This window comes from Arabidopsis thaliana, chromosome 3, assembly GCF_000001735.4.
Source record: "Arabidopsis thaliana chromosome 3, partial sequence".
NCBI lineage: Eukaryota > Viridiplantae > Streptophyta > Magnoliopsida > Brassicales > Brassicaceae > Arabidopsis > Arabidopsis thaliana.
In genome coordinates this window covers 21,320,491-21,346,330 of record NC_003074.8, presented here as the reverse complement: position 1 = coordinate 21,346,330, position 25,840 = coordinate 21,320,491, and the positions used below count along the sequence as shown (strand labels likewise).

The following is a 25,840-nucleotide window of genomic DNA, read 5'->3' as shown; positions in this document are numbered from 1 at the left end:
TAGTAAATCAGTTTCTCTCTTCTCTTCCAAAACGTTTATGTCTTTATACTTAAAACATAAGAGGGAGTAACGTTTCTCTGTGCTTGTCTTGAAACAGAGGAGAGTATAAGAGAGAGTAAGGGAGCTGAACAGACAAAGAGGTGAAGAATTTTCAACAACTTTTGTCTTCTTCTGCTCTAAAAGATAAACCTTTTCCAACGAAGTCTTACTCCTTAATGGTGTTTCGTTGACTTCACGTTACAACTTTTCAACACGGTGTGTGGTCTTCAACTCGTCATTCAATCTTTGGTCATTTTATCCTCAAAAGTAAAAGAAACTTTTTTTTCGTTGTTGTTTGAGATGGAGTGGTGGAAGAAGAAGAGTTTACGAGCCATAATTAAAAGGGAGAGATTGGTCCGAGGACACGAGAGAGGTGGGACATTGCTAGAAGAGATCATCAAATCTTGCAATGGCAAAGCAAATCCCATCAAAATATTCTCCGCTGATCAAATCCTAGAAGCCACCGACACTTTCAGCGAATCCAATCGTGTTTCTGAACTATTCGATGAGATTCCATACGATTGGTATTATTCAGGTAAAAACAATAACCATCATCATCATCATAAACTGTTACTCATCAAGAAATGGAGATATAGATTTAGTGAGCATAACGGAGGAAACTTTTGCCGTGACATAGCCATCTCATCGATTGTTAGTGGTCATAAAAACTTCATGCAATTGGTTGGATGTTGTCTTGAATCTGAACATCCAGTTTTGGTTTATCGTGCATCAAAGAAACCTACTAGTTTAGATCTGAAAATGGTTGTGTCATGGAGACAAAGATTGAAAATAGCAGAGGAGATTGCAACTGCTTTAGCTTATCTTCACACTGCGTTTCCAAGACCTTTCGTATATAGGATTCTGCGTTTAGAAGATATCTTATTGGATGATGAAGATGGTGTTGCTAAGTTGTGTAACTTCTCCTACTGTGTCTCTATTCCACAAGGAGAAACATTTGTGAAGCTTGGTAATGGTTGTATAGGTGGAGATTATGATTACATGGATGATAATTATTTGATTAATGGTATTGTCTCGGAGAAAACTGATGCGTTTGGATTTGGTATTTTTATGCAAAAGCTTCTGATGGGAGAAGAGAGATTTCATGAGCTTTGTTATGATCGGAGTGACTTGACAACTTTTGAAAACAGAAGAAAGTTTGCAAAATGCATTGATGAGATTGTCGATTCAAACATGTTAGAGAAAATAGGTGATGTTACAGAAGAAGAGCGTTGTCGAATGGAAGCTTTCATTGTCCTCTCGGAAAGATGCATTGGTCTTAGAGGGGAAGTTCCAAAAATGGTTGAAGTTGCCAAAGAACTAAAAAGATTCCTTAGAGATTCTTCTTCTTCTTGTGGTGAAACAAGTTTATAGATTACATATCACATACTTGTTATAGATTATATAAATGGTTTAAAAACAGATTTTCAAGGTTTAAAACAGATTAGCAAGTCCAAGTTTCATTTTTATTCTGTATAAATTTAGAAATTTTCTTTTCAAGATGTTGCATATTTTTGTAGGCTTGTAGCCACGTTTCTTCTTGTTTACAAATCGTTGACTTCACTTTTTAATTTGACATAAAAAAAAAAAAAAACTAAAACACTCCATAAAATTAATTAAAATCAGAACATATGGTAGCATCGTCCAGTAACATTACAGTATCATGCTCAGAGCAGTTTGTGCATCGCCATTACATTCAAAAGTCTCTCACGTTTTCACCACATCCCTTGAGCTGCCTCTCTCACTTTTTTTTTTTTTTTCAGTGGAATCTTTCTGTTTCAATTTAGATTCCAAATATTGACAACGATTTGTGGTGGATTGTGACAATTTAACAGATTCTAATTAGTTTTCTAATGGCTGATTGAAATAGTGGCACAATTCGTCAATTTCAATACTATTGGGGAGCGATATTAAATAAAAATTATTGTAGTACAAAAAATAAAAGTTTGAATATTCAAAGGAAAATGTAGACTTTTTTTTTTGTTGGTAGGAAGGAGAGAATGTAGACTTTTTAATTTTACGGAGTCGTCGCTGAAATCCTAACCAATGATAAAGCGCTACGTTCACGTGAGTCTGATTTTCAATTATTAACATAAAAAATAAAATAAAGATTTCTGGAAAAAGCGAACACATTGCTATCAAACGGGGCTAGATTGGTAAATTACGTAATTGTCTGTTAGAGGAGTGCGTCACCCACCACGGTCTTTCTCAAGACAATGAAACGATAACTAAAATAAAAAGGAGACACGTACTTACCGTTTTGCCCACAGCCGTCACAAATCAGATTATTTACTGGATTTGAATTAGAGATGGTACTGATCCGGTTAAACTCGGTTTGGTCAGAGTTGAAGTCTTGACTTGGTTTTGTTTGAAGAAAAGTGAAAATTGATGAGAAAACCAAAAGAAACCGGTTAAGAAGATCAAACCGGGAATGGGCGGCGAATGGTCAGAAGGTTAAGAAAGGTAGTTAAAAATGAGAGAATCGAAGCAGAGGAGGAAGATGACGCACACGAGAGAGACGACCACTTCCATAATCAATCAACAATTGCTTTCCTTCCCGGCCAGCCACAGATCTCCGTGGCCATCTCTCTCTTTCTAATTATTACAAAGAAGCATTATTATTATTATTTTAATTATATAATTATTGTATAATCAAATCTCTCTCTGTAAGTAATAATTATCGTATAAATCCTCCCCATTGTTGAGTTAATTAGTTCTTGTAAACCCATGACGTTTTCCGTCAAAGCTGGTGAGTTTTTGTCTCTCTCTCAGCTTCCTTATGTTTGTTTGAATACGTTCTGTCTCTTTCTCGTGATTCTTCTTGTAACTTGTTTAATACTAGCTCAAATGTCTGATTTGTAATCATGTAAATAATTCTTCTAAGTTTGGATCCTTTAATGTATGAAAACCCATGATTCAATGTTACTTACTCCTCTTCATTAATGTCTTCGCATTTCAACTTTGAAAACTCCATTGTTTCTCGGTCAAAGCTCACTGCTTTTTGTTTATTTATGTTTCAATAATTGCTCAATTATGGTTGTTGCCCAACCTTGTGGGTCTATCTTTCCTTTATTTCAGCTCAGTTTCTTTGACGATTCCGTAAATTCCATTACTTTGTGTTTCGTGAGCATGTGGGTTTTATGTAATCAAACTGCTTCCTTTTTCTGATTCTCAGGCGGTCAACTTTGAAAACTAACAACTTCGGATTTCCATCATGTTTTCTCACCAGAAATGGAAGTTCTCATGGTCTCAGATAGCCACTGTTGCTTCTGTCATTGTTCTCGTTTCCTTGGTTCATCTGTTTCTTGGTCCTGTAGTGCCTTCTTTTGATTCTATTACTGTAAGACAAGCTCAGAATCTTTGTGGACCAAGTAATGAATCAATCTCACAAGTGACTAAGAATTCAAGTCAATCCCTTGTTGTTGTTGCCTTTGATCGCCGCTTTCCTGCTGACTCACACGGTGCAGTAGTTTATCGTAATGCCTCGTGGAAAGCTGAGATCGGACAATGGCTTTCTAGTTGTGATGCAGTTGCTAAAGAAGTTGACATTATTGAAGTAAGTTTTTTTTTGGTATCTTGAAACAATCTTGTTTCTTTGATTTTGTTATAATGGTTGTGTTTTTTTTTTTGGTAGCCAATTGGTGGGAGAAAGTGTATGAGTGATTGTAGTGGTCAAGGTGTTTGTAACCATGAATTTGGATTATGTCGTTGCTTCCATGGATTTACAGGTTAGTGTTTATGCTATTTTAATCTTCCTAAACCCAATGTTGATTGCTTTGTAAATGATTGGTGTGTAAATGAAGCTACTTTGACCGGTTCTGTGTAGGAGAAGATTGTTCACAAAAGCTTCGTTTAGATTGCAATTATGAGAAAACACCAGAGATGCCATACGGAAAATGGGTTGTTTCGATTTGTTCCAGACATTGTGACACCACAAGAGCAATGTGCTTTTGTGGAGAAGGCACAAAATATCCAAACCGTCCAGTGCCAGAGTCATGTGGATTTCAAATCAAGTAAGTTTTACCTGATTCTTTTCTTTGACAGTCTCAAATGCTTCTCAAATCAAGATTAAAAACTCTTTAACTTAAGACATGTATTTTCAGTTCGCCGACGAATCCTGATGAACCTAAAATGACAGATTGGTCGAAACCAGACTTAGATATTCTAACAACAAACAGTAGCAAACAAGGATGGTGCAATGTGGATCCAGAAGATGCATATGCTATGAAGGTGAAAATCAAAGAGGAATGTGACTGTAAATATGATTGTCTTTGGGGACGGTTCTGCGAAATTCCAGTACAATGCACCTGCGTTAATCAGTGCTCTGGACATGGCAAATGCAGAGGAGGTTTCTGCCAGGTAAAATTGTGTATCCACAGTCACCACGCTTGACATTTTGGTACCGAGAGGTTGCATATTCATAATCTAAATTTTCCTAACTTTGTGTGTGTTTTACCGCCTTTTCAGTGTGATAAAGGCTGGTTTGGAACAGATTGTAGTATTCCATCCACTCTCTCGACGGTAGGAGAGTGGCCACAGTGGCTTCGACCAGCACATCTTGAAGTTCCAAGTGAAAAAAATGTCCCTGGTAATCTCATTAATCTGAGTGCTGTGGTGAAGAAAAAAAGGCCTCTTATATACATCTATGATCTACCCCCAGACTTCAACAGTCTACTTATTGAGGTCACAATCCAAAATTTTAGTTTTTCTTCTACAAAATGTTAAAATCACCTTTTATGATAAAGTTCTCAGTCTCCTCTGATTTAAATTTGTTGTTGCAGGGCCGGCATTTTAAATTTGAATGCGTTAATAGGATCTATGATGAGAGGAATGCAACAGTATGGACAGATTATCTATATGGTTCCCAGGTTTTCTACTAAACTTGAGTCGAATACCAGATAATTCAGCAATTTTCTCCTGAATTTGAATTGAAAGATAACTTTGCCTCTTCTTTGTCTCTTTTGATTTTGAAGATGGCATTCTACGAGAACATCTTGGCCACCGCTCATCGTACAATGAATGGAGAAGAGGCAGATTTCTTCTTTGTTCCTGTTCTGGATTCATGCATTATAAATCGTGCTGATGATGCACCTCACATTAACATGCAGGTTGGGTCGAGAAACTCACCTTTTGATTCTCTGCTTGTAGAAGCTTTAGAGCTCATATATTGTATATGTTTTTATTACTTTCAGAATCATACTGGATTAAGAAGCTCACTTACCTTAGAGTTCTACAAAAGGGCTTATGAACACATTGTTGAGAAATATCCATACTGGAACCGCTCAGCTGGAAGAGACCATATTTGGGTATGATGATGCATACATACTTAGAGCTTGTTTCTTGATTTCTTACACAGATCACTCCACACTAATGTGGCTAATCTTTTTACGCCTGAAAAAGGCAGTTTTTCTCATGGGATGAAGGTGCTTGCTATGCTCCTAAAGAGATATGGAATAGCATGATGCTAGTTCACTGGGGTAACACAAACTCTAAGCACAACCATTCAACAACAGCTTATTTTGGTGATAACTGGGATGATATATCTGATGAGAGGAGAGGAGATCATCCTTGCTTTGACCCCCGCAAAGATCTCGTGATTCCAGCCTGGAAAGTTCCTGACCCTTACTCAATGCGCAAAAATTACTGGGAAAGGTATATTCTCTGATAGTTCTTGGACATTGTTTCAGTCATGTTCGATCGCTGGAAACAAGAAGCCTGAAAGTTGTTGTCTTGTTCCTTATTATTAGGCCACGGGAGAAGCGGAAAACATTGTTTTACTTCAATGGGAATCTCGGACCTGCTTATGAAAAGGGAAGGCCTGAAGATTCGTAAGTCTTCAACTTAAAGACTCATGTTGATATCATTTGGGAAAGTCGAGCTTGCTTCAAACAGCATTCCTAATGGAGATGTATATAATGGTCCCATAACATCTAATGCAGGTATAGCATGGGAATCAGGCAGAAGCTAGCAGAAGAGTTTGGTTCTAGCCCTAACAAAGAAGGTAAGCTTGGGAAGCAGCACGCAGAAGATGTGATTGTAACTCCATTGCGTTCCGACAATTACCACAAGGACATAGCCAATTCAATCTTCTGTGGTGCGTTCCCTGGAGATGGTTGGAGTGGACGCATGGAAGATAGTATCTTACAAGGATGTGTTCCAGTCATCATTCAGGTATATAGCTTAAACTTACCACATTCAATACATTAATCCAAAAACTTAAGCTGTCTGATCCGAAAATGACGGTTTGTTGGTTCCCGTTGATTGATGACTCTTCATTAGGACGGAATCTACTTGCCATATGAGAACATGCTCAATTATGAAAGTTTTGCAGTTCGTGTCAATGAAGATGACATTCCCAATCTCATAAACACTCTGCGAGTAACCACTCTCTCTCTGTCTTGTTCTCAACTAACTAAACTGCTCCTAATCTCAGACTCATTTTAATCTGAAATCTCTCACAGGGATTCAGTGAGGCAGAGATACAATTCAGACTGGGTAATGTAAAGGAGCTCTGGCAAAGATTCTTGTTCCGAGACTCGATTTTGCTTGAAGCAGAGAGACAAAAAGCTACTTATGGACATGAAGAAGACTGGGCTGTTCAATTCTCTAAACTGAAGCACGATGATATCTTCGCTACTATCATACAAACTCTGCATTTCAAGCTACACAACGATCCATGGAGACGAGAGCAAGCCGTAAACCGGACTAAAGATTATGGTTTGCCGCAAGAATGTCTCCATAAAACCAGCTGATCAAAATCTAAAACAAAAAAGTTGGAACTTTGGAAGTAAATACCTCAGAAGCTGCAGAAGCATATACATATACACACGGCAGAATCATTCAAGATTCATTGCCAAATCGATTCTTTTTGAAAGGAATAATCTTGGGTTTTGAGTTAGGTGAACCATCAGTCATTATGTAAGCAAAACTCTATTTGTTAAATTCAAGCCAGTTTTTATAAAGATCGTAAGTTAACAATTTATTCAGCATATTATCTAATCTCTTCCTCTCTCTTTATTTTGCTTGAATATTTATATATATCATGCAACATACATTTCAAACTATTCATAATCGATCTATTTAAGCTTCACTCAATCTGCACCCAAGCGGCTGAGCTTGGTATACCTGCATGCACCAGAAATATCATATAGTATCCCGGAGGAGCAATCTCAGCCGTTGATGGACCCAATGCACTGACTCTATAAGAATTTGTTAGCTGGTCACGCGTCACAGAGAGTAGCTTCAAGATTACCATCCTCTGATTCATCGCAAAGGAGTGTGTAGTGAAAGATGGTGCAACTATCCTCACAGAGAGAAGATCAACGGTCAGAAACTGAGCTATGGAGAAATCCACGTTAAACAATCTCTTGTAACTCAATACTTTGTCGCTTGTCAATAATATCTTGGGACGTATTGGGTCGGATGTGAAAAATAGATATGGTGGAGAATAAGCCTCGAGGCTTAAATCCGTTGGATACTCGACGTTGGTAAAGTTGTAATAAACGTGAGGATTACTTCCACCAACTAAAACCCGACCGTCTGGTAATAAAATCGCTGAGGAATGGTACATCCTAGGACGTGATGGTGTGGACATAACGGTGAAGAGATGATCAAACGGTTGATATATCACAGGTTGGATAATCGGGTCACGTGCTTTCTCCCAACCGGCCGTGCCAGCTCCGGCTCCGTTTACGATGATGACGTCACCTGTTGGTAAGAGTAGCATGTCTCCCATAACACGTGGCAATGGCATGGTTTCCATTTCCCAACTTGGACTCTGATCGGATAGTTTTAGCCTCCCGCATGTGGAGGTGGCACGTGTGAATCCACGTGAGAAGCCGCCTTTAGGAGAGCCTCCACATACCATTATCTCAACTTCTACGTTAGCATCGTTGGTATCATCTAATGGAAATAGTATAGAAGAACCACTGCTTGGATAGTTCCTTGGATCACCACCTGGAATCTCTGGAAACTCTTTCACGATTCGGTTCTTTTTGTAATCGAACACAATGGATCTTGTGTTAGCGAAGACAAATAAGTTTCCATCAGGTAAAAGATGTATGAACGGATATAAGTTGTTCTCGTTACTTCCATCTGAAGTTTCTCTAAGAAACTCAAGTCTTGAGCTTCTAGACCGAGAATCATGTCGGGGAAAAAGTTCATAGTTGAACTGTCTTCTTCCTCCGACCACAATGATCCGTCCATCGGGTAATATTTGGTTGGTGGCATACCATCTACGTTGGGATAGATACTGAGGAAACTCAATCCAATCACATGTATCACTATAACCACAAGGGCTAAACATTCGAGCAGCACGCTCACCATCGTTGTATCCACCGGTTTGAACCAATGTTCCGTTGGGAAGAACCGCACCAGAAGAACACCATGTATCTGTTTGGACATTCAAAGGACGGTATGTGTTGGAGACAACATCGTAGAGAACTGAGTGTGCGCTGCAATCGAACTTTTCTGCGGTGTCAGTAGGGTCGTAACGACATATGCCTCCGGGTAGAGAAACATTTGAGGTACCGAAATCGGTACGGTCGAACATTATAACCATGCCGTTGTGGAGGAGTTGCATGTGCATGGCGGATATACCGATGCTCGGTAGCAACATTTCCCACCGATCGAGTTGCAATAGAAAAGGGTTAGCTTGACCTTCGGATAATATGGCCATGGAGAGGCATAAGATGGTTGTAGCGACGATGAATGTATTTTTGGAGTTGATCATAGTGGTTGGTGGTTTCTTCCTTTGTTCTTGGTTTGATGGTGAATTTTAAGTTAGAGGTTGGTTTATCTATTTTCTTGTTGAAGAGTAGTATGGTTGGAGTAATACGTCCAATTATATATTCTTTCACATAAAATTGTTATTTTTATTAGATTGACGATTCTTGTTTTATATATTTAATTTGGAATTTTGGACAAGCAAACTCTTTGACTCTACTACATTCATGCCGGAGTTTTAGACAGTCTTTAAGAAAACGTAGTAGAATTGCATCAAACTATAGATAGTTTTAATCAAATTAAAGGATGTAATATTTTCTTTCTAAATTCTGGTATCATCACTCTTTGAAATTGTCGTAATATTTGGAAATAAATAAGTAAGGAACACATATAATAAATAAGTATGAAATGAATAGAGAAAACAATGTACACCTGCATGATGATTTCTATAATTCCGCAAGTTGCAAAGAGAATGCCCAAAAAAAAAAACTTAAGAAATTATCAGACAAATATTTCCTTATTCTTATATGTTTATAAATCAAAATGACAAAAATATCACTCACTTACAAAAATATCACCTTAAGAATGTCTCCATAGACCGGCTGATCAAAATCTAAAAAACAAAAAAGCTGGAACTTTGGGAGTAAATTGCTCAGCCTCAAGAATGTCTCCATATATACATACTCGGCAGAATGTCTCCGTAAATTTTGAATTACAGCATTCAATTATGGCATGTTAACAAAACGCTGACTTTTTAAATTCAGTTTAGTTCTTGCTTTGTGTTAAGACCGGTTTTAGTCTCGGTTTAACCAAATTAATTTCATTACATATTTCATGTAAAGGTCAAAATGGTCATTTTAGTTCACCTGAGCTCAGTTTGAAAAAAGGTCTTCCTCAGGTTTCCCCATACTCAAGTGCCGGCGAACCCTAAGACTTTTGATACCTCTTCTCTTCTCTCTCTTCGAAGATGTCTCTCTCTTCCCTCACTCTCGACTCCAATCCAAGATTCGCTGTTGGTGGACCTTATCACCGCCGTTATCCTCCTCTTCACCACCCTCGAAGCTTCGTCTCTTGCTCTGCTAAACGTCCAGCTGTCTCCGCTTCACTGAGCGTCGCCGCTGATTCAGCCGCCACTGAGTCTCTTGGACGGATTGGATCACTGAGTCAAGTATCTGGTGTACTCGGTTGCCAATGGGGAGATGAAGGTAAAGGCAAACTCGTTGACATCTTAGCCCAACACTTTGACATCGTTGCTCGTTGTCAGGTAAAGTTTACATTTTTACCTTTTTCATATTCCTTATGAACTTTTCGTAAAGATTAAGGATTTAATCTGTGTTTGCAATTGGAGATTTGTGAACATTTTGAATTGAATTTGTTGATTCTTTTACTAAGTTTCTGTTCCTGATTTGATTGTTCCGGCAAAGTTTAAGTCTTTTTGTTTGAATATTGTGGTTTGGTTACCGTAGGGTGGAGCTAATGCTGGACACACTATATACAATTCAGAGGGAAAGAAATTTGCACTTCACCTTGTGCCTTCAGGTATCCTGAATGAGGATACTACTTGTGTCATTGGAAACGGAGTTGTGGTGCATTTGCCAGGTCTCTTCAAAGAGATTGATGGTTTGGAGTCCAATGGTGTCTCCTGTAAAGGAAGGATTTTGGTCTCTGATCGCGCTCACTTGTTATTCGATTTCCATCAAGAGGTTGATGGGCTCAGGGAATCTGAGCTTGCCAAGTCGTTCATTGGCACCACCAAGAGGGGAATTGGTCCTGCCTACTCTAGTAAAGTGATAAGGAATGGTATTAGAGTAGGTGATCTCAGGCACATGGATACTTTACCTCAAAAGCTTGACCTTTTACTATCAGATGCAGCGGCAAGGTTTCAAGGGTTCAAGTATACTCCTGAAATGCTTCGGGAAGAAGTTGAAGCATACAAGAGATACGCTGACAGATTGGAGCCCTACATTACTGACACTGTCCATTTCATCAATGACTCGATTTCGCAGAAGAAAAAGGTTTTGGTCGAAGGTGGTCAAGCTACAATGTTGGACATTGACTTTGGGACTTATCCTTTTGTTACTTCCTCCAGCCCCTCAGCCGGTGGGATCTGCACAGGTCTTGGTATTGCACCAAGTGTTGTTGGTGATCTAATTGGAGTGGTAAGCATCATTTTCAGTCATAGACTTGACTTTCTGCATTGGCCATTATTTAACCTATGTTGTTCTGAGTTAGTAGTATTGATGTTCCCCATACATTTGCCATTTACTCTTTGATAACATAATCTGCAAGCAATGACAGAGATATGAAAGCATTGTGATGATCCTGTTATTTCAGGTAAAAGCATACACTACAAGAGTTGGTTCAGGTCCATTCCCGACAGAAAATTTGGGCACAGGTGGTGACCTTCTTAGGTTAGCTGGACAGGAGTTTGGCACTACAACTGGTCGTCCTCGTCGGTGTGGCTGGCTTGACATTGTTGCCCTGAAATTTTCTTGCCAAATCAATGGATTTGCATCACTTAATCTCACTAAGCTTGATGTACTTTCGGATCTGAACGAAATCCAGCTGGGTGTGGCTTACAAGAGGAGTGACGGCACCCCTGTTAAATCATTCCCTGGTGATCTTCGTCTTCTCGAAGAACTGCATGTAAGTACCGTTCTCTGACATATGTCTGACTGTCTCCTTTTATGAATAGGGCAACTTCTCTTGTTATTAATTTGGTTATAAAGAATCTGACAGGCACATCATTTGGCTCTATTTGTTCATAAAGTATCTGATAAAGTCCTGAAAACAGAGTTTAATCTTATTGTCTAGGAAATGGTACTTATTACTTATTGTTGGGATGATGAATAACTTTCTATACTTGTGCAAATGTTTGTAGGTGGAGTATGAAGTCTTACCTGGGTGGAAGTCTGACATATCCTCGGTCAGAAACTACTCTGATCTTCCAAAGGCTGCTCAGCAATATGTTGAGAGGATTGAAGAACTCGTGGGTGTGCCCATTCATTACATTGGTATTGGGCCCGGTCGTGATGCCCTTATATATAAATGATTTTTAGTGTTAGGCTTTTTTGGTTCCTCCACAAACTCAAAAATTGATCAAGTGTCAAGTTACTGAGAATTATTACTCTCTTTGGAATGACTAGTGTATCTGTTGCATTGTTTCTAATATTGGAATGAAGAGGAATTCTGTGCTTAAGCAGTGAGGTTGCTATATTCATAATGTTTAAGCTTTCGTGTTTGATCTTACTCTATTCGTTCCATTGATAAGAGATCCTTTTATGTCTTAAACCTGAGAAAGTCGTGAAGGTTCATTGTAGCTGCTGTTTATGCTTGTTGAATATCTGTGGATGTTATCTATACTTAGCAAATTTCTTCAGATTTTGATCAGTGCTGGCAGGTGAAACTTTCTGGTGGGAGTTTATGCATCGTGTGATATGTCTCTAGGTTATTCAGTTTTGTTGTTTTCTTTTCTCGACAGAAAGTTTGCGTTGGTCAGTTCGAAGGCGAATCTTAAAAATTTGTTCATACCATCATGATCTTTATTTATTGATCATGAGTTTCTAGTATTATTGAGATATTAGATGTGATCTCCATGAAAGGGGATATGATAGGTAAGCTTTTTTGCATTGTTACTTGCACAAAACATATCATTCTATTAGGGCCGTGACTTTCACTTACTATTTAAACTATCGAGCTAAAGGATAGCGAAAAAATGAACATGCTTCATTAATATACCAAAAAAAGCGAACAACTCGGTTGTACACTGACTCACTTTATTGCTGCATAATAAAAGACTGCACTCTCACTACCTATGTCTCTTTTCCAAAACGCTACACTAAATCCAAAACCATTTGTGTACTTCTGAATCTTGATCTACCTTAAATTGCTTTTACTCAATCTAAGCTTCCGTAGTAGTCCCAGATGGAAGGGAAGGATACATCATCCTCAAAATCATAGCTTCCGAAGTTGCTGGAGTCAAATTGCATAGTTGTGGTTTCACTTCTTGGCATCTCGATCAGGGTATCCCAGCTGAAATTCTCAGTTCTGAAAGGACTTCCAGTTTCTTCTTGCTCGTTCCATGGTGGAGGGGAATGACACTCTGCTACCTCACTTGGTTCTGCTTCATTTTCATCCTTCAAGATTCCTAGTTGCTGAAGAAACTCGGTCAGGTCGATCTCTGGTTTCTTCTGATCACCACCTTCGAACATATTGTCTGTTTCTCCCTTGCTGGTCTTCTCATCAAGAAAGCTAGTATTAGTTTTTGATTCGGTGGAGGAAGAACTAGAAGAATAGGATTGAGATAAAAGTCCAGTTTTCTTGAGTTCTTCTAGTCTTTGCTGGATTATGTGAACACTAGGCTGAGCATTCACGTTTAGCATACCACATGAAGGAAACATAGATATAAACTTCCTTGAAGGTACCCATTTGAACCTCTGAGAGTTACTCAGAGAAGGTCTTGTATTCCGCTGAAGATGAGGTAAGTTGAGGTATGCGTCGTGCCCATAGAGTTTCAAGGCAGCCTCATCATAAGCCATAGCTGCTTCTTCAGCTGTAGCGAAAGAGCCAAGCCAAAGTCTTGCCCTCTTCTTGGGCTCTCTGATCTCAGCCACCCATTTGCCCCAAGTCCTTTGCCTGACTCCACGGTACTGACAAAGAGCGTTTTGTGGACCGCCTTTACCCCGAGCAGGACCCTTCTTCCATTGTTTCATTGAGGATGATTTCTCCATTTGTGTTGTAGTGGAGAAGAAGATTGATAGTGAAGAAGGAAGAAGAGGATATGATAATGGAGCTTAGAAAGAGTATGTGAGTGCTTAAATAATGTCACGGTTCGCTTCAATTCCTAGAGAATTGCTTTTTTCACCCGCGCATGTGACCGTTGCTTTTCTCATATTCTGTTATTTTCAAAAGAAAAAAAAAAAAAAAAACTTTTAACCATTTTTGATCTCAACTTCATATTTATATAATTCTTCTACCTAGGCTCAAACTAGAATAATATAATCCCTAGTTCTTGGTGTCCCCTGCATTCCAAACAGTCGCAATGCCAACCTTATTAGTTATTACACCTTTTTGATGATAGCTTAAGAAGTTAGAACAATTGCACACACACATTTTTTTTTTTTTTGGATTATTATGTTCAAAAATTTCTGTTAATCATCAGGAACTCAAATGTTTTTTTTTTTGTTTTTCTTTGTTATGACTAGCTCTAATATTTTACTTGTACATGTTACCAAGATATCTAGCGAGACAAGGTTTTTTGGGTTCCTAGAATTATTTTTCTTGAGGACACTTTAAAGCTTTAAAGCTTTTACGATATCTCATCTTTATCTTTTTGTTGTTTCCTTCTTTCGTCGGAGAATCGGAGAGCCATGCATGAGAAAAAGAGAGGCAAGAGTCACGAGTCGTCGCAGCACACAAGAATCACATGTTCGATCGTGAGAGTGAAGTGACGTGTTTTCTTCATTCTCGAGATTTTCAGATTTAAGCGCCGCTCCCTTCACCATTATCCCATGCTTCTTCCTTCCTCTCTTACCATCACATTTAACTCACCACATTGTTCCCTAATCCCATTTATTTTAATAGTATATGACTTGTACATAATTCTACACAAATCCCAAAAAATAAAGAAAAAGTAATAACTGAACCCATTTTCTTCTGTTTCACTAAAGCAAAAACACAAACTGATTATATTTCTATTTCGTTTTTATTGATTGTTTAATCCAAAAAAAGGAGTGCTAAGCCTAATAAATTTATCTCTGTATTGACACATTTGTCACCAGATACTAAGCTTTTGCTTTAGCCATTAAACAATTGTTCTTCATCCTAAATCAAAAAGCAAGCTCTACCTCTACTGTCTTTTTTTTTTGTTGCTAATAGTAGCTAGAGATTCCATAACCAGTTACCAAAACATATTTGGTCTTTACATTTTACATGATATTTAGAATCCCTGTGAAAACTAATCCTTCATTCGCTACCACATATCTAACATACCGATTGGCACGTGAGAGAACAAACCAAAAGTCCCAATTATCGCAATGAATAAATGGGCTTAGCTCATTCACAACTATGCTAAAGCCCAAAGGCCCATACAATCCCAATCTTGTTGCGTCGTATTAAACCTTCTCCTTCTCCGACGAAACAATCACACACTCCGGCGGCAATAAACGCTTCTTCATGGAACCAATCCCAAATGATCTCATTCTCGAGATCTTCTCGAGATTGCCGGCGAAGTCAGTCATTGGATTTCGTACCTTGTCGAAGCACTGGGCGTCTATGCTTCGCAGTCCAGTTTTCACCGAGCTCTTCCTGACCAGATCCTCGAATCGTCCACGTCTGCTGTTTGCTGCCGAACGAAATGGTGAGTGGCTCTTCTTCTCGTCGCCGCAGCCACAGAATCGATATGAGAAGTCTTCTCATTTGGATTATCATACAAAATTCTCAGGAGACGTAAGCCGATTCATTTGTAGCTATGTCTCAGGTTTGCTCTGTTTCCCTGATTTGTGGCTCTCAAAAGATGCATCGCCTGTGATTTGTAACCCTACCACAGGAATGTATGAGAGCTTACCTGATCTGATGAGGTACAAAAATGCTCGAGGCTTTCTAGGGTTTGATCCCATTGGTAAGCAATTCAAGGTATTGTCTGAGGCTTATCCATTTTCTGATCAAAGGGAACATCATGAGATTCTGACATTAGGAACTGAGGAACTGAGCTGGAGGAGTAATATCATTAGTTGTCCTGCATATGATCGTTCTTTGAGTGAAGGAATATGTATCAATGGAGTTTTGTATTACTTAGCTCAGACTCTTGGTGTACCGTCTTGTGTGATCATTTGCTTTGATGTAAGGTCTGAGGAATTTAAGTATTTTGACGCAGGATGCTTTAATGATCAACTTGATGATACTAGTGGGTTGATTTTGGTAAACTATGAGGGTAAATTAAGTGGGATTAATTGGAAGTATGGTCAAGCTGGTGAAAGGCGCACCGTTGAGTTGCGTATGTGGGTTCTAGAGGATGCCGAGAAGCATGAATGGGTTAAATATGTGTACACTCTGCCGGAGAATGAAGTCCTTGATTCCTGCGACTTTTCAGTTGCTGGAGTGACTACTAGAGGTGATATTGTTTTGTGTATGAAATATACATGTAAACCGTTTTATGTGTTCTACTTCAATCCCGAGAGGAACACTCTCCAGAGCGTTGAAATCCAAGATTTTGGAGCTAACCTTGAAGCGGTTGAGAATTGTGGTAGAGTTTATGCTTTTGTTAACCATGTAGAGGATCTTCGGGTTAACAAAGGGAAGCAACTCAAGTCAAGCATCTCTCAAGTCAAGCATCTCTGCTCATGCTGTAACAAAGTATCGCAGCCTGATTATCATTACCAAAAGGCTTAAACCAAAGGGAGAGAAGAAATGAAAGAGACAGTAGGGAAGAAAAGAGACAAGGGATGAGGTAAAAAGCAGTAGGGCATGTCATATATGTGTTTATGTTCTTTAGTTATAGACGTTGGAAGATCTGTGAGTATGAATCAAATCTAGCTTTGGTAGTGTATTACAAATATTTTGAAGTGAATCGTATTGTAGCATTGTTGACCTTTTTTTGGTTAATCAATTTTTCCTATAGTTTAATGATATCTTCTACCCGAAATTAAAGTGCAATTTCTACTGTCTATTAAATTTCTGTACTCTGGTATCATTATTTTGTATTTTAAAAAGTAGCTGGAGATTCTATACCCAAACTTATTTGGTCTTTGCATTTCACATAATTTTATAGAATCTCTACGAAAAGTTAGGCCAATACCATCGTTTGCTTGCTAGCACACATACGGACTTCATTGGCACATGAGAGAACAAACCATAAATTACGACAATGAATAAATGAGCTCATTCACAATTACGCTAAAGCCCAAAGGCCCATCAAATTCACTGTCTATTTCTTTCGTTTTTTTTTTTTTTTTTCCCTAAAAGTTATCTTTCATTCATTCATGTCATTGTGTTCTTACAAAAAGTGTTTGAGTGGTCTAACCACTTACAAACCTTTGATTCAAACATAACAAGATGATCTTAGAAGTAAAACGAGAAACATGAAATAATAAACCTGAAACTTAACAAAGTTAAGGATATGTCAGAACCAAAAAAACATATCCAACTACTTGAAGCTGCTATCCTAGATTCCCTGTAGTCTTCAACAAAAATTGACAGAAGTCTTGTTAGAGTGGTTATCTCTTTTTGGGAGGTTTCAGACTCTCTCCCATTCTTGAAGCACTGTGTAGACGAGTTTGAAGTCTAGGATCCTCTGCTTCTCTTCTTACTTCCTGTCTTCTTGAGGATTGACCGACTTCAAAGACTCTGTTGTTATCATGATTAGGAGTGTCTGCTCTTGTTGGAGTGGTACTAGAACTCGATGACCATTGTTGTCTTGCAGTACTAGATTCTCCAACATGTAATGTATGAGTATCTCTAACTGATGCATAGTATGGATACGCAGCTCTCAATTCTTCAGGATTCAGTGGTGGATGAGCAATTCTAGGAGGCGGTGTCACAGGAGCAGGAAATGAAGTCTCCGTCATCTGCGATTGAGAGTTCAAGCTTGACCTATGAACACTGTCTCTGAAGACAGCTCTTTCTCTGGCTATGCTGTGGGGACGTGGTCTATAGGGACAATAAGCTCTGTTGTGCGTAAACCTGAAGCAACTGCTACAGATTCTTCTGAGGCGCTCATATTGAAATCTGATGGTAACCACTTCTCCCGAATCAAAGATGATTCGTTGGAAGAATCTGAGCCTGTCTGTGATGCCAAAACGCACTCTAACTCGGATATAAGTAATTTGAGTAGATGTTGCGTCATGATGATCCAGCATGATGACTTCTCCTAAGTCACGTGCTATCTCTAGAGCCGTCTCTTCACACACATAGGGCAGGGGAATTCCTCTAATCTGCACCCAAAGATCAATAGAAGTAACAAAGTTAAGAGCAGGAGCAGGTTCCCATCTTTGAGTAGCCACGAACCAGTTGTTGAAAATCCATGGTTCTCTTCTTTGTACTGACTGCAAGTCAACTTCATTTTGGAAGAGAAATTGAACATAAGTTGCATCCAGAATTCTTCCATGGACATGCACCGTCATTCCCCAGTACCGAGGTAAGGCTGCAATCACCGCGTTCAAGTTTTGGACTCTTGGGTTGAGAGGTCTTGCAATTATACTCAGTCGATTGAACTCTTCAACATACACATAAGCTTCATGGGGAATGAAGAGGGCTGGATCCTCAGGACCTAGATCCAGGCCTTGAATTTCATCCCACAATTCATCTGCCATGGAGGTAAGATTGAAAAGAGAAAAGGAACAAGAAAGACTGAGACCTAATGACGTAAAGGAGTAAACACTTATAATATATAGACTCTAACCTTAATGAAAAAATTAGGAAAAAAGAAATTATTAAAAAACTAGACTCGAAGAACCTAAGTGGAAATCCTAAACTTACTAAACCTTTGACTGAAGAAAACAATCATTAGAAAAGGACAAAAACTAATCCACCTCCACACCTAACATTCTATTTGATTAACAACTCAGCAATTAATCTGAGCATCTAATTCCCAAAGATGACACCTCCGACTGATTTGATAATCTGAGTTAAACCACCTGTAACCAAATCAAGCCTCCAATGAACACTGTCACAATCTCCCTAGCTGAGTCATTTCGGAAGCAAAGAGATTTCCTAGCCAATGGGGAAAACCCCGAGAGACATAAGATTGCCATCTGTGCCCAGTAATAACACTCTTAGCAATCTCAAAAGCTCCTTTATTACAGTGTTTTGGTTCCAAAGCCATGAACCAACCACTTTTCTTTTGTGATAACTTCAAGAGTTGACTTGTATGGCCTAATAATGATGGCCATTCTTCTGGTTTGTAGAGAGCTTTAATAATGTCATGTGTTGAGGCTCTGAAAGTGACTCTGTCAAAATGATGTTGTGCCATGCTTGTAAGAGCCCATTCCCAACTTCTAATCTTTGCATCCAACATAGAATGAACATGAGAATAAGATCTCCTACTATGAAGTAACACCTTTCCCAGAGCATCTCTCACAACCCAAGATGCACCAGAAGCTTGTAAACGATTAGACCAGGCCACACCAATATTGCATTTAATCTCATTCTGAGGAGGAGGACTCCAATTCAACTTTGACTTTGATTCCTTGATACAGACATCTTGTTGGGCTGAACACCATTGATTACAATCCACATAAGCTTTGTCTACAATGCTTTGAGTCACAGAAGTAACTCCCTCAAACAGAATTTTATTCCTATGTTTCCATAAGACCCAGATTATCCAAGGACTAACATAACTCACATTACTAGAACTACTCAGTTTCTGACAATAGTTCAAAACATGGTCCATATTAGTAAAGATTGAAGATCCAAAACCTTTTTCAGGGGATTGCATAAGGGACAGCGCCCAGACTTGTCTTGCCAATGGACATTGGAATAAAATGTGGTTAATTGTTTCATTCTCCTCATTACACATTAAGCATCCATCCATTGCCTTGATACCACGAGTTCTTAGTCTGTCTTCCACTGCTACAGCTCCTTTTAAGACTTTCCATAAGAAGACCTTAATTTTAGGCGCCGTATGAAGACTCCAAATACTGCAAAAAAGAGGGTTTACTGAAGGGTTCACTGCAGCCTCTTGATAAATCTTTTGATGAGCTTGTCGACTAATCAGATCATACCCTGATTTAACCGTGTAAATGCCATTATTATTGCCAGACCAACAATAAGAATCATTTCGATTTACCATCGGTCTTTGATTAAGCATTATCAGAATATCCGTCCAAGGAAATAACTGACTCATAAGATTCAGATTCCAGTTTCCAGAAATGGGGTCAATGAGTTGATTCACTTTCATGCTAATATCCATCAAAGAATGAATACTCGAAGGTCTTCTATTCAGACCATCAAAAAGCCACTTATCAACCCAAACAATGGTTTGTTGCCCATTGCCAATAATCTTTTTTAAACCCTTCTGCAATAAGTCACGACCATACAAAATACTCTGCCAAGCATACAAAGGACGTGTTCCTTTAGAGGCATTAAGGAAATCAGTATTGAGGAAATACCTGCTTTTAAAGATCTTGGACAAAAGACTATCTTCATTCTTAAAGATTCTCCATGCTTGTTTGGCTAATAAAGCTTGATTAAAGCACTGAAGGTCTTTAAAACCAAAACCTCCTAGAGATTTAGGCAAAATTAATTTTTGAGCCCCAATCCAGTGAATCTTTTTCGTATTCTGCATTGAATTCCACCAAAAGTCAATCATAGCACCAGTTAACCTTGAGCATAGAGATTTAGGTAGCCTAAAACAAGTCATTGCATACACAGGGAGAGCCATCGCAATAGACTTCAATAGAATCTCTTTACCCCCCTGGGATAAAGTTTTAGCGTACCAACCTATGAGTCTGGCCTGTAATTTTTCCTTTAAGAACTCAAATAAATCCTTTTTCGAACCTCTTAAGCATTCCGGTAGTCCCAGATACTTTCCATACCCACCTTCCAATTGGATTCCTGATCTATTCTTAATCCAATCTTTTGTGTCCTCGTCAATTTTGGCTCCAAAGGTGACAGCAGACTTTTCCAAGTTAATCACTTGTCCTGAGATATGTCCATACTCTGATAAACAATGCATAAGCTCTTCACATTCATTCTTTGTAGCTTTACAAATTATCAAAGTATCGTCAGCAAACAATAAATGATTGATTGAAGTCCCCGCCTCATTAAACCTTATTCCTGTTACTCTCCCATCTCTTTCTGCTTGATTTAGAATATGCACCAAAGCTTCCGTGCACAAAACAAAAAGAAAAGGGGATAAAGGATCCCCTTGTCTTATACCTCTTTCAGGAAACAATTTACCAAAGGCTTGACCATTTATCAGAACAGAATAAGAGACTGAAGTCACACAACTCATAATCCAAGAAATCCATTTGATATTAAAGCCCATAGCTGTTAAAATTCCTTGTAAAAAAGGCCATTCAACCCTATCATAGGCCTTGGACATGTCTGTTTTGAAAGCCAAAAACTCTTTGGAAATCTTATCATTAGTTCTCAAATTATGAATTATCTCATGAGCAATGAGAATGTTATCAGAAGCTAACCTCTCAGCAACAAATGCAGATTGGGTTGGGGAGACTAACTCTGGAAGATGTTTCTTCAGACGAGCAGATAGAATCTTTGACACGATCTTGTATAATACCGAACACAAGCTGATCGGTCTAATATCTGCCATTCTTCTTGGGGGTGAAATTTTTGGAATCAAACATAGATGTGTGTGATTCCATTGATCTGGCATGATTCCCGTTTGAAAGAAGCCCAAGATGTCCTCCATTATCTGCTTCTTAACTAAAGACCAATGAGACTGAAAGAATAGAGCAGTGAAACCATCAGGACCTGGTGCACTCTCTGCATTTATAGAGAATACCGCATTGTAAATCTCCTCCTCTGATACATCTTTAGTCAAGTCAATATTCATTTCAGAAGTGACTCTTGCTTGGAATCCATGTAAGATTGATTGCATATTAGCAGGATAGGACGAAGTAAAGAGATCTTTGAAAAAGCTTAAAGCAATGTTGCCTTTCTCTTTAGCTACAGTATGTTCATTCCCTTCTTCATCAACTAAAAAGCTTAGTGAGTTCTTAACTCTATTAGCCTTGACAGAAGCTTGGAAAAATTTAGAATTCTTATCACCTCCATCTAACCATTTGTCTCTACTCTTTAACCTCCAGAAAGATTCCTCTTCATAAAAGGCAGCACTTAAAAGATCTTGTAACACTGAGACTTTAGGCCAAGAAGGAAACTGAAAACTTTTTTCCTCATCCAGCTCTTTCCTCAGACATTTTATTCTGTTCTGAGCATTGAAATTATTCCCCTTTTTCCATTTACCAATGGCTTTCCTGCACTCCACTAATCCCATCATTGATGACGACACTTCTGAAGAAACAATCTCATTCCAAGAAGAACGAATAGCTTCTGCACAATTAGGATCATCTGCAAATCTTTTATCAAAATGAAATTGACCACGAAAGACTTCCTGATCATTCACAAACTTTACAAGAACAGGCCTATGATCTGAACCCATTTTTTCAAGAAACCATTGATGTGATTTTGGAAACATAGAAAACCAAGCCGAATTTCCAAAGCATCTATCTAATTTGCAGTGAATCCATTGATCATTACGAGTTCCTCCCCAAGTGTAACTATTCCCTGAACTTCCTAATTCATGCATGTCACACCAGCTAAGCATATCTTTGAATGGTTGAAAAGAAGAAGACAGTCTAGAAGGGCCTCCTAACTTATCTTGATTAGATGTGATATCATTAAAATCACCTATCATACACCAAGTTGATTTCCTGAATTCACCAATAGAGCATAACTTGTCCAAAAGCAAATATCTGAGACTTGCCATTGGATTCCCATACACACAAGAAACAAACCAACTTTGAGAACCTTGAATCACTTTCAAATCCAAAAGATTCTTGTCTTCATACAAAAACTCAATTTCTAGGTTATTTTTCCAAAAAAGAGCGAGACCTCCACTTTTGCCTTCTGGTTCTATTGTGTGAAAATAATCATATCCAAGCCAAGTAAAGATTTTCATAACAAAAGGATCACAATTCATGGTCTCCATGAGGAACAAAATATCAGGAAAATGATCTTTTTTCATTTCCTTTAAGTATCGAATTGTCCAAGGATTCCTCAGTCCTTGGCAATTCCAACTAAGGACGCCCTATTGATACTGCGGCAGTTCACAAGGAACCACCGTAGAGTCCACACCCTTATTATCTTGAGAAATCCCAGAACCAACAGCTTGATTTCTTCTTTTAGCATCTGTGTCACCTTGAACGATGAAATTTGCATCCGGAAGATTTAAGTCTTCTCTACCAAGTGACTTCTTTCTCAAAGTGTAAACTTTCCTTTTTCTTGGATTTTTCTGCCTAATACTTAACCCTGACGAACTTGCTTCCTCTAAAGTAGTTTTAGGATCAGAAGATAAATCCATTTCCAAAAATCCAGACAAAGCTTCAGATTCATGACTCTTCCTTAGTTTAGCTTTGAATGGAAAAAGACCTCTCTGTAATTCCTTAGATAACTCATTCAAAGGAGCAGGAGAGGCTGGATAAGGAGAAGAATCCTGAGCATCCTTCTCTCTCTGCCAGTTAAACAAATCCCTATTTTCATTACTTCCAACAGGAACCATAGAGGGAGACGGAAGAGATAGAATCTTGGGTCTAGTTTCTGAAACTAATTCTCCTGTCTTTAAACCTGCATCTCTGATAATTTTTTCAAAATTTGATTTATTTCTTTGCTGAGAAAACGGACAATCACCTTTCTCATGAGTCAGACGTTGGCAAAGAAAACACCTCTTCCTGATTCTTTCATAATCAAAAGTAACTGAGACAACCTCACCAGTTGGAATCAGAACCTCTTTACAATTTCGTAAAGGATTTCGAACATCAAACAGTACCTGAACTCTGACATAATCCTGAGCTTGAGACTTTTCTAAGTCTAATTCCACTTTTAAAACCTTACCAACACAAGACGCAATCTCCTTAATCGTATCAGATGTGTAATAGTTGACAGGAATATTCCGCAATCGAATCCAAACAGGAAGAAACATCAGATAATCCTCTTTTGGTTTCTCCACCCATCGATCCATTATCACACACCATTCATCTTGAGTCCAAACTCCAGTTTTTAAAATTTCAAGTAAATCATCTTCCGATTTAAAAAGAAACTGAAATCTTTCTTGTGAAAGCGCAACACCTCGAACCCTTGAGTAAAGTCTCCAGATTCTGGGCATGTCCAATATCCAATTAGACATCCTTTGATGAGAAGGGTTCAGAAATCTTCCTAAAAGACTGCAGTTATTCCTTTCTATTGAGCAAAATTTTTCTTGATTAGGCAGAATCAGAGGAACATCCTCCATGATGGACAATTCTTGTATGGCTTTATCCAAATCCAGATTCATGATACACAAATGAGCAAGACCCTGACCTTTTCTAAGAAGAACCACTTCGAGAAAACCAACTGAACTGACAGACTACACCACAGCTTGATAGAACTGAACTACTCTGAAAACAAACTTCTACAAAGAAGAAAAACGGATGAAACCACGAAACAACCTTGACTAGCAACAAAGCCGACAGAACACGGAGAAATCTTCGGACTGTGGATCCACTCTATCCCAGACAGAACTAGTGTAGAGGGAGAAGTTTTTAACCCCAAGTGGATTGGGACGGCAAGAGATCGGCGAATCTTATCTTTCTGATTGGGACGGCAAGAGATCGGCGAAACTTATCTTTCTGAATGAGCTGCTATGAAAGAGAACTCTGCGTTTTTTTCCAACAGACTCACATACACAATCTATAAAGTATGTCTATTTCTTTCGTTTACCGGACGAATTTAGAAAGAACAAAATAAACAGTCACAAATTCCAACCTGTCGTCGTCGTAGCCCCAAACCCTTTCTTTCTCCGGCGGAACAATCACGAACTCAGGCGAATCCGATGGATAGAGGAAAAATGAATGTATCACTCCCAACTGATCTCATTCGCGAGATCTTCGCGAGATTGCCTTCGAAGTCAGTGGCTAGGTTTCGTACACTGTCCAAGCAGTGGGCGTCTATACTTCGCAGTACTGATTTCACCAAGCTGTTCCTGAGCAGATCCTCGAATCGTCCACGTCTCTTGTTTGCTGTTGAACGATACAAATGTAATGAGTGGCAATTTTTCTCATCGCCTCAGTCACAGAATCGGTATGAGAAATCAGCTCATTTAGAGTTTCATAGCAAGTTCTCAGGAGATGTTAGCCACTACATTTGTAGCTATGCCTCAGGTTTGCTCTATTTTCCTGCTGTGCATATCGTTGATACTGAGACGATTGTGATTTGTAACCCTATCACCGGAATGTATACGGGCTTACCTGTGATCATGAAGGACAGAAGGTCTCGAGGCTTTTTAGTGTTTGATCCCGTTGATAAGCGATTCAAGGCTTTTGATACTCATTTCATTCTAACATTAGGATCTGGAGAACTCAAGTGGAGGGAAAAGAATATCCCTTGTCCTCTGTATGAGCGTTGTTCTTCGAATCAAGGGATATGCATTAATGGGGTTTTGTATTACTTAGCTAAAACTGTCTTAGTTGAAACAGTTTTTGGATTGACGTTTTTGATAGTTCGCTTTGATGTTAGTTCTGAGGAGTTCAAGTTTATTGACGCTGCCCGCTTTAATGATCGTCTAAAGGATCCTACTAGATTGAGTTTGGTCAACTATATGGGTAAATTAGGTGTGACTGATTGCAACTGTGTTGACGCTGGTGGAAGACGTACCGTTGAGTTGTGTCTGTGGGTTCTAGAGGATGTTGAGAAACTGGAATGGGTGAAGTATGTCTACACTCTGCCTGAGAATGAAGTCCTTGCTTCCTGCGAATTTTCAGTTGCTGGAGTGACTGCTACTGGGGATATTGTCTTGTGTATGAAGTATACATGTAAACCGTACTATGTGTTCTACTTCAATCCCGAAAAGAAAACTCTGCAAACTGTTGAAATCCAAGGCTTTGGAGCTAAGCTTGAAGAGGTTGAGAATCGTGGTGAAGTTTTTGCCTATGTTGACTATGTAGAGGATCTTAGTCTAAACGATGCGAAGCAACTCAAGTCAAGCATTTCTCATGTCAAGAGTCTCTGCCCCTGCTGTCAAAAGTTAGTGCAGCCTGAAAACATCGGGGAAGTGGTATGATGATGGTGTGAGTAGGGAGAAGAAATGAAAGATACATCAGTGAAGATGAAGACATAAGAAGAAGAGAAGATTATAAGAGAGTAAAACGATGAGGCAAGGAATAAGAAAAAAGCCATAGGGCATGTCATCTATGCGTTTATGTTCTTTAGTTAATAGTAGTATTATAGGCGTTGGTAAAAGTCTGTGCGAGTCAAATCTAGCACTCGTAAAATCGTACGTACCTCTTGACTATCTTTGGTTAATCTAGTTTTCATATATAATTCCATCTCTTCAGTTCTAAATCAATAAAACATACATAATTGTAGAGTT

At 38.8% G+C, this 25,840-nt stretch overlaps 8 protein-coding genes and 1 pseudogene across 12 annotated transcripts; 5 read left to right on the top strand and 4 right to left on the bottom strand.

Annotated features, from left to right (window-relative positions):
- Nucleotides 1-95: 95 nt before the first annotated feature.
- AT3G57640 (Protein kinase superfamily protein) lies at nucleotides 96-1,623 on the top strand. The gene has a single exon (NM_115624.3). It carries the CDS (start codon nucleotides 340-342, stop codon nucleotides 1,408-1,410), a length of 1,071 nt encoding a protein of 356 aa, NP_191323.1. The 5' UTR covers nucleotides 96-339; the 3' UTR covers nucleotides 1,411-1,623.
- Nucleotides 1,624-2,365: 742 nt separating this feature from the next.
- On the top strand, nucleotides 2,366-7,057 carry AT3G57630 (exostosin family protein). 3 transcript variants are annotated; one of them, NM_115623.6, is made up of 14 exons: nucleotides 2,366-2,785; nucleotides 3,212-3,592; nucleotides 3,671-3,764; nucleotides 3,863-4,049; nucleotides 4,140-4,395; nucleotides 4,504-4,719; nucleotides 4,818-4,904; nucleotides 5,010-5,144; nucleotides 5,229-5,342; nucleotides 5,441-5,688; nucleotides 5,784-5,864; nucleotides 5,976-6,207; nucleotides 6,316-6,414; nucleotides 6,498-7,057. In NM_115623.6, the coding sequence occupies exons 2-14, from the start codon at nucleotides 3,251-3,253 to the stop codon at nucleotides 6,786-6,788; spliced, it is 2,382 nt and encodes a 793-aa protein (NP_191322.3). In that variant the 5' UTR covers nucleotides 2,366-2,785; nucleotides 3,212-3,250; the 3' UTR covers nucleotides 6,789-7,057. The 3 variants fall into 3 exon arrangements, with proteins under 3 accessions (NP_191322.3, NP_001327768.1, NP_974452.1); NM_001339880.1 differs by having other exon boundaries at nucleotides 2,402-3,592; nucleotides 6,498-7,029; NM_202723.1 differs by lacking the exon at nucleotides 2,366-2,785 and having other exon boundaries at nucleotides 3,179-3,592; nucleotides 3,869-4,049; nucleotides 6,498-7,029.
- On the bottom strand, nucleotides 7,030-8,798 carry AT3G57620 (glyoxal oxidase-related protein). Its single transcript, NM_115622.3, has one exon. It carries the CDS (start codon nucleotides 8,765-8,767, stop codon nucleotides 7,124-7,126), a length of 1,644 nt encoding a protein of 547 aa, NP_191321.1. The 5' UTR covers nucleotides 8,768-8,798; the 3' UTR covers nucleotides 7,030-7,123.
- An 812-nt stretch (nucleotides 8,799-9,610) lies between these two features.
- ADSS (adenylosuccinate synthase) lies at nucleotides 9,611-12,140 on the top strand. Its single transcript, NM_115621.5, has 4 exons — nucleotides 9,611-10,024; nucleotides 10,227-10,919; nucleotides 11,095-11,406; nucleotides 11,642-12,140. The coding sequence occupies exons 1-4, from the start codon at nucleotides 9,728-9,730 to the stop codon at nucleotides 11,810-11,812; spliced, it is 1,473 nt and encodes a 490-aa protein (NP_191320.1). The 5' UTR covers nucleotides 9,611-9,727; the 3' UTR covers nucleotides 11,813-12,140.
- Nucleotides 12,141-12,412: 272 nt separating this feature from the next.
- AT3G57600 (Integrase-type DNA-binding superfamily protein) lies at nucleotides 12,413-13,557 on the bottom strand. The gene has a single exon (NM_115620.2). It carries the CDS (start codon nucleotides 13,488-13,490, stop codon nucleotides 12,657-12,659), a length of 834 nt encoding a protein of 277 aa, NP_191319.1. The 5' UTR covers nucleotides 13,491-13,557; the 3' UTR covers nucleotides 12,413-12,656.
- A 1,271-nt stretch (nucleotides 13,558-14,828) lies between these two features.
- Nucleotides 14,829-16,412, top strand: AT3G57590 (F-box and associated interaction domains-containing protein). 2 transcript variants are annotated; one of them, NM_001339879.1, is made up of 2 exons: nucleotides 14,905-15,118; nucleotides 15,239-16,399. In NM_001339879.1, exons 1-2 carry the CDS (start codon nucleotides 14,935-14,937, stop codon nucleotides 16,147-16,149), a joined length of 1,095 nt encoding a protein of 364 aa, NP_001326577.1. In that variant the 5' UTR covers nucleotides 14,905-14,934; the 3' UTR covers nucleotides 16,150-16,399. The 2 variants fall into 2 exon arrangements, with proteins under 2 accessions (NP_191318.4, NP_001326577.1); NM_115619.5 differs by having other exon boundaries at nucleotides 14,829-16,412.
- A 284-nt stretch (nucleotides 16,413-16,696) lies between these two features.
- Nucleotides 16,697-18,068, bottom strand: AT3G57587 (Ta11-like non-LTR retrotransposon; the record flags this gene model as incomplete). The annotated part of the gene is made up of 1 exon (NM_001339878.1): nucleotides 16,697-18,068. The coding sequence occupies one exon, from the start codon at nucleotides 18,066-18,068 to the stop codon at nucleotides 16,974-16,976; it is 1,095 nt and encodes a 364-aa protein (NP_001326851.1). The 3' UTR covers nucleotides 16,697-16,973.
- Nucleotides 16,974-23,767, bottom strand: AT3G57586 (annotated as a pseudogene; the record flags this gene model as incomplete). The annotated part of the gene is made up of 1 exon: nucleotides 16,974-23,767.
- A 184-nt stretch (nucleotides 23,768-23,951) lies between these two features.
- Nucleotides 23,952-25,840, top strand: AT3G57580 (F-box and associated interaction domains-containing protein). The gene has a single exon (NM_115618.3). It carries the CDS (start codon nucleotides 24,305-24,307, stop codon nucleotides 25,529-25,531), a length of 1,227 nt encoding a protein of 408 aa, NP_191317.2. The 5' UTR covers nucleotides 23,952-24,304; the 3' UTR covers nucleotides 25,532-25,840.

Bases quoted from the DNA above. Each gene is read 5' to 3' on its own strand.
- AT3G57640 (NM_115624.3), top strand. From the start codon at position 340: ATGGAGTGGTGGAAGAAGAAGAGTTTACGAGCCATAATTAAAAGGGAG.
- AT3G57630 (NM_115623.6), top strand. From the start codon at position 3,251: ATGTTTTCTCACCAGAAATGGAAGTTCTCATGGTCTCAGATAGCCACT. The intron at 4,050-4,139 runs GTAAGTTTTACC...ATGTATTTTCAG, and splicing joins TCATGTGGATTTCAAATCAA to TTCGCCGACGAATCCTGATG. The intron at 6,415-6,497 runs GTAACCACTCTC...AATCTCTCACAG, and splicing joins ATCTCATAAACACTCTGCGA to GGATTCAGTGAGGCAGAGAT.
- AT3G57620 (NM_115622.3), bottom strand. From the start codon at position 8,767: ATGATCAACTCCAAAAATACATTCATCGTCGCTACAACCATCTTATGC.
- ADSS (NM_115621.5), top strand. From the start codon at position 9,728: ATGTCTCTCTCTTCCCTCACTCTCGACTCCAATCCAAGATTCGCTGTT. The intron at 10,920-11,094 runs GTAAGCATCATT...CTGTTATTTCAG, and splicing joins TTGGTGATCTAATTGGAGTG to GTAAAAGCATACACTACAAG. The intron at 11,407-11,641 runs GTAAGTACCGTT...AAATGTTTGTAG, and splicing joins GTCTTCTCGAAGAACTGCAT to GTGGAGTATGAAGTCTTACC.
- AT3G57600 (NM_115620.2), bottom strand. From the start codon at position 13,490: ATGGAGAAATCATCCTCAATGAAACAATGGAAGAAGGGTCCTGCTCGG.
- AT3G57590 (NM_115619.5), top strand. From the start codon at position 14,935: ATGGAACCAATCCCAAATGATCTCATTCTCGAGATCTTCTCGAGATTG.
- AT3G57580 (NM_115618.3), top strand. From the start codon at position 24,305: ATGGATAGAGGAAAAATGAATGTATCACTCCCAACTGATCTCATTCGC.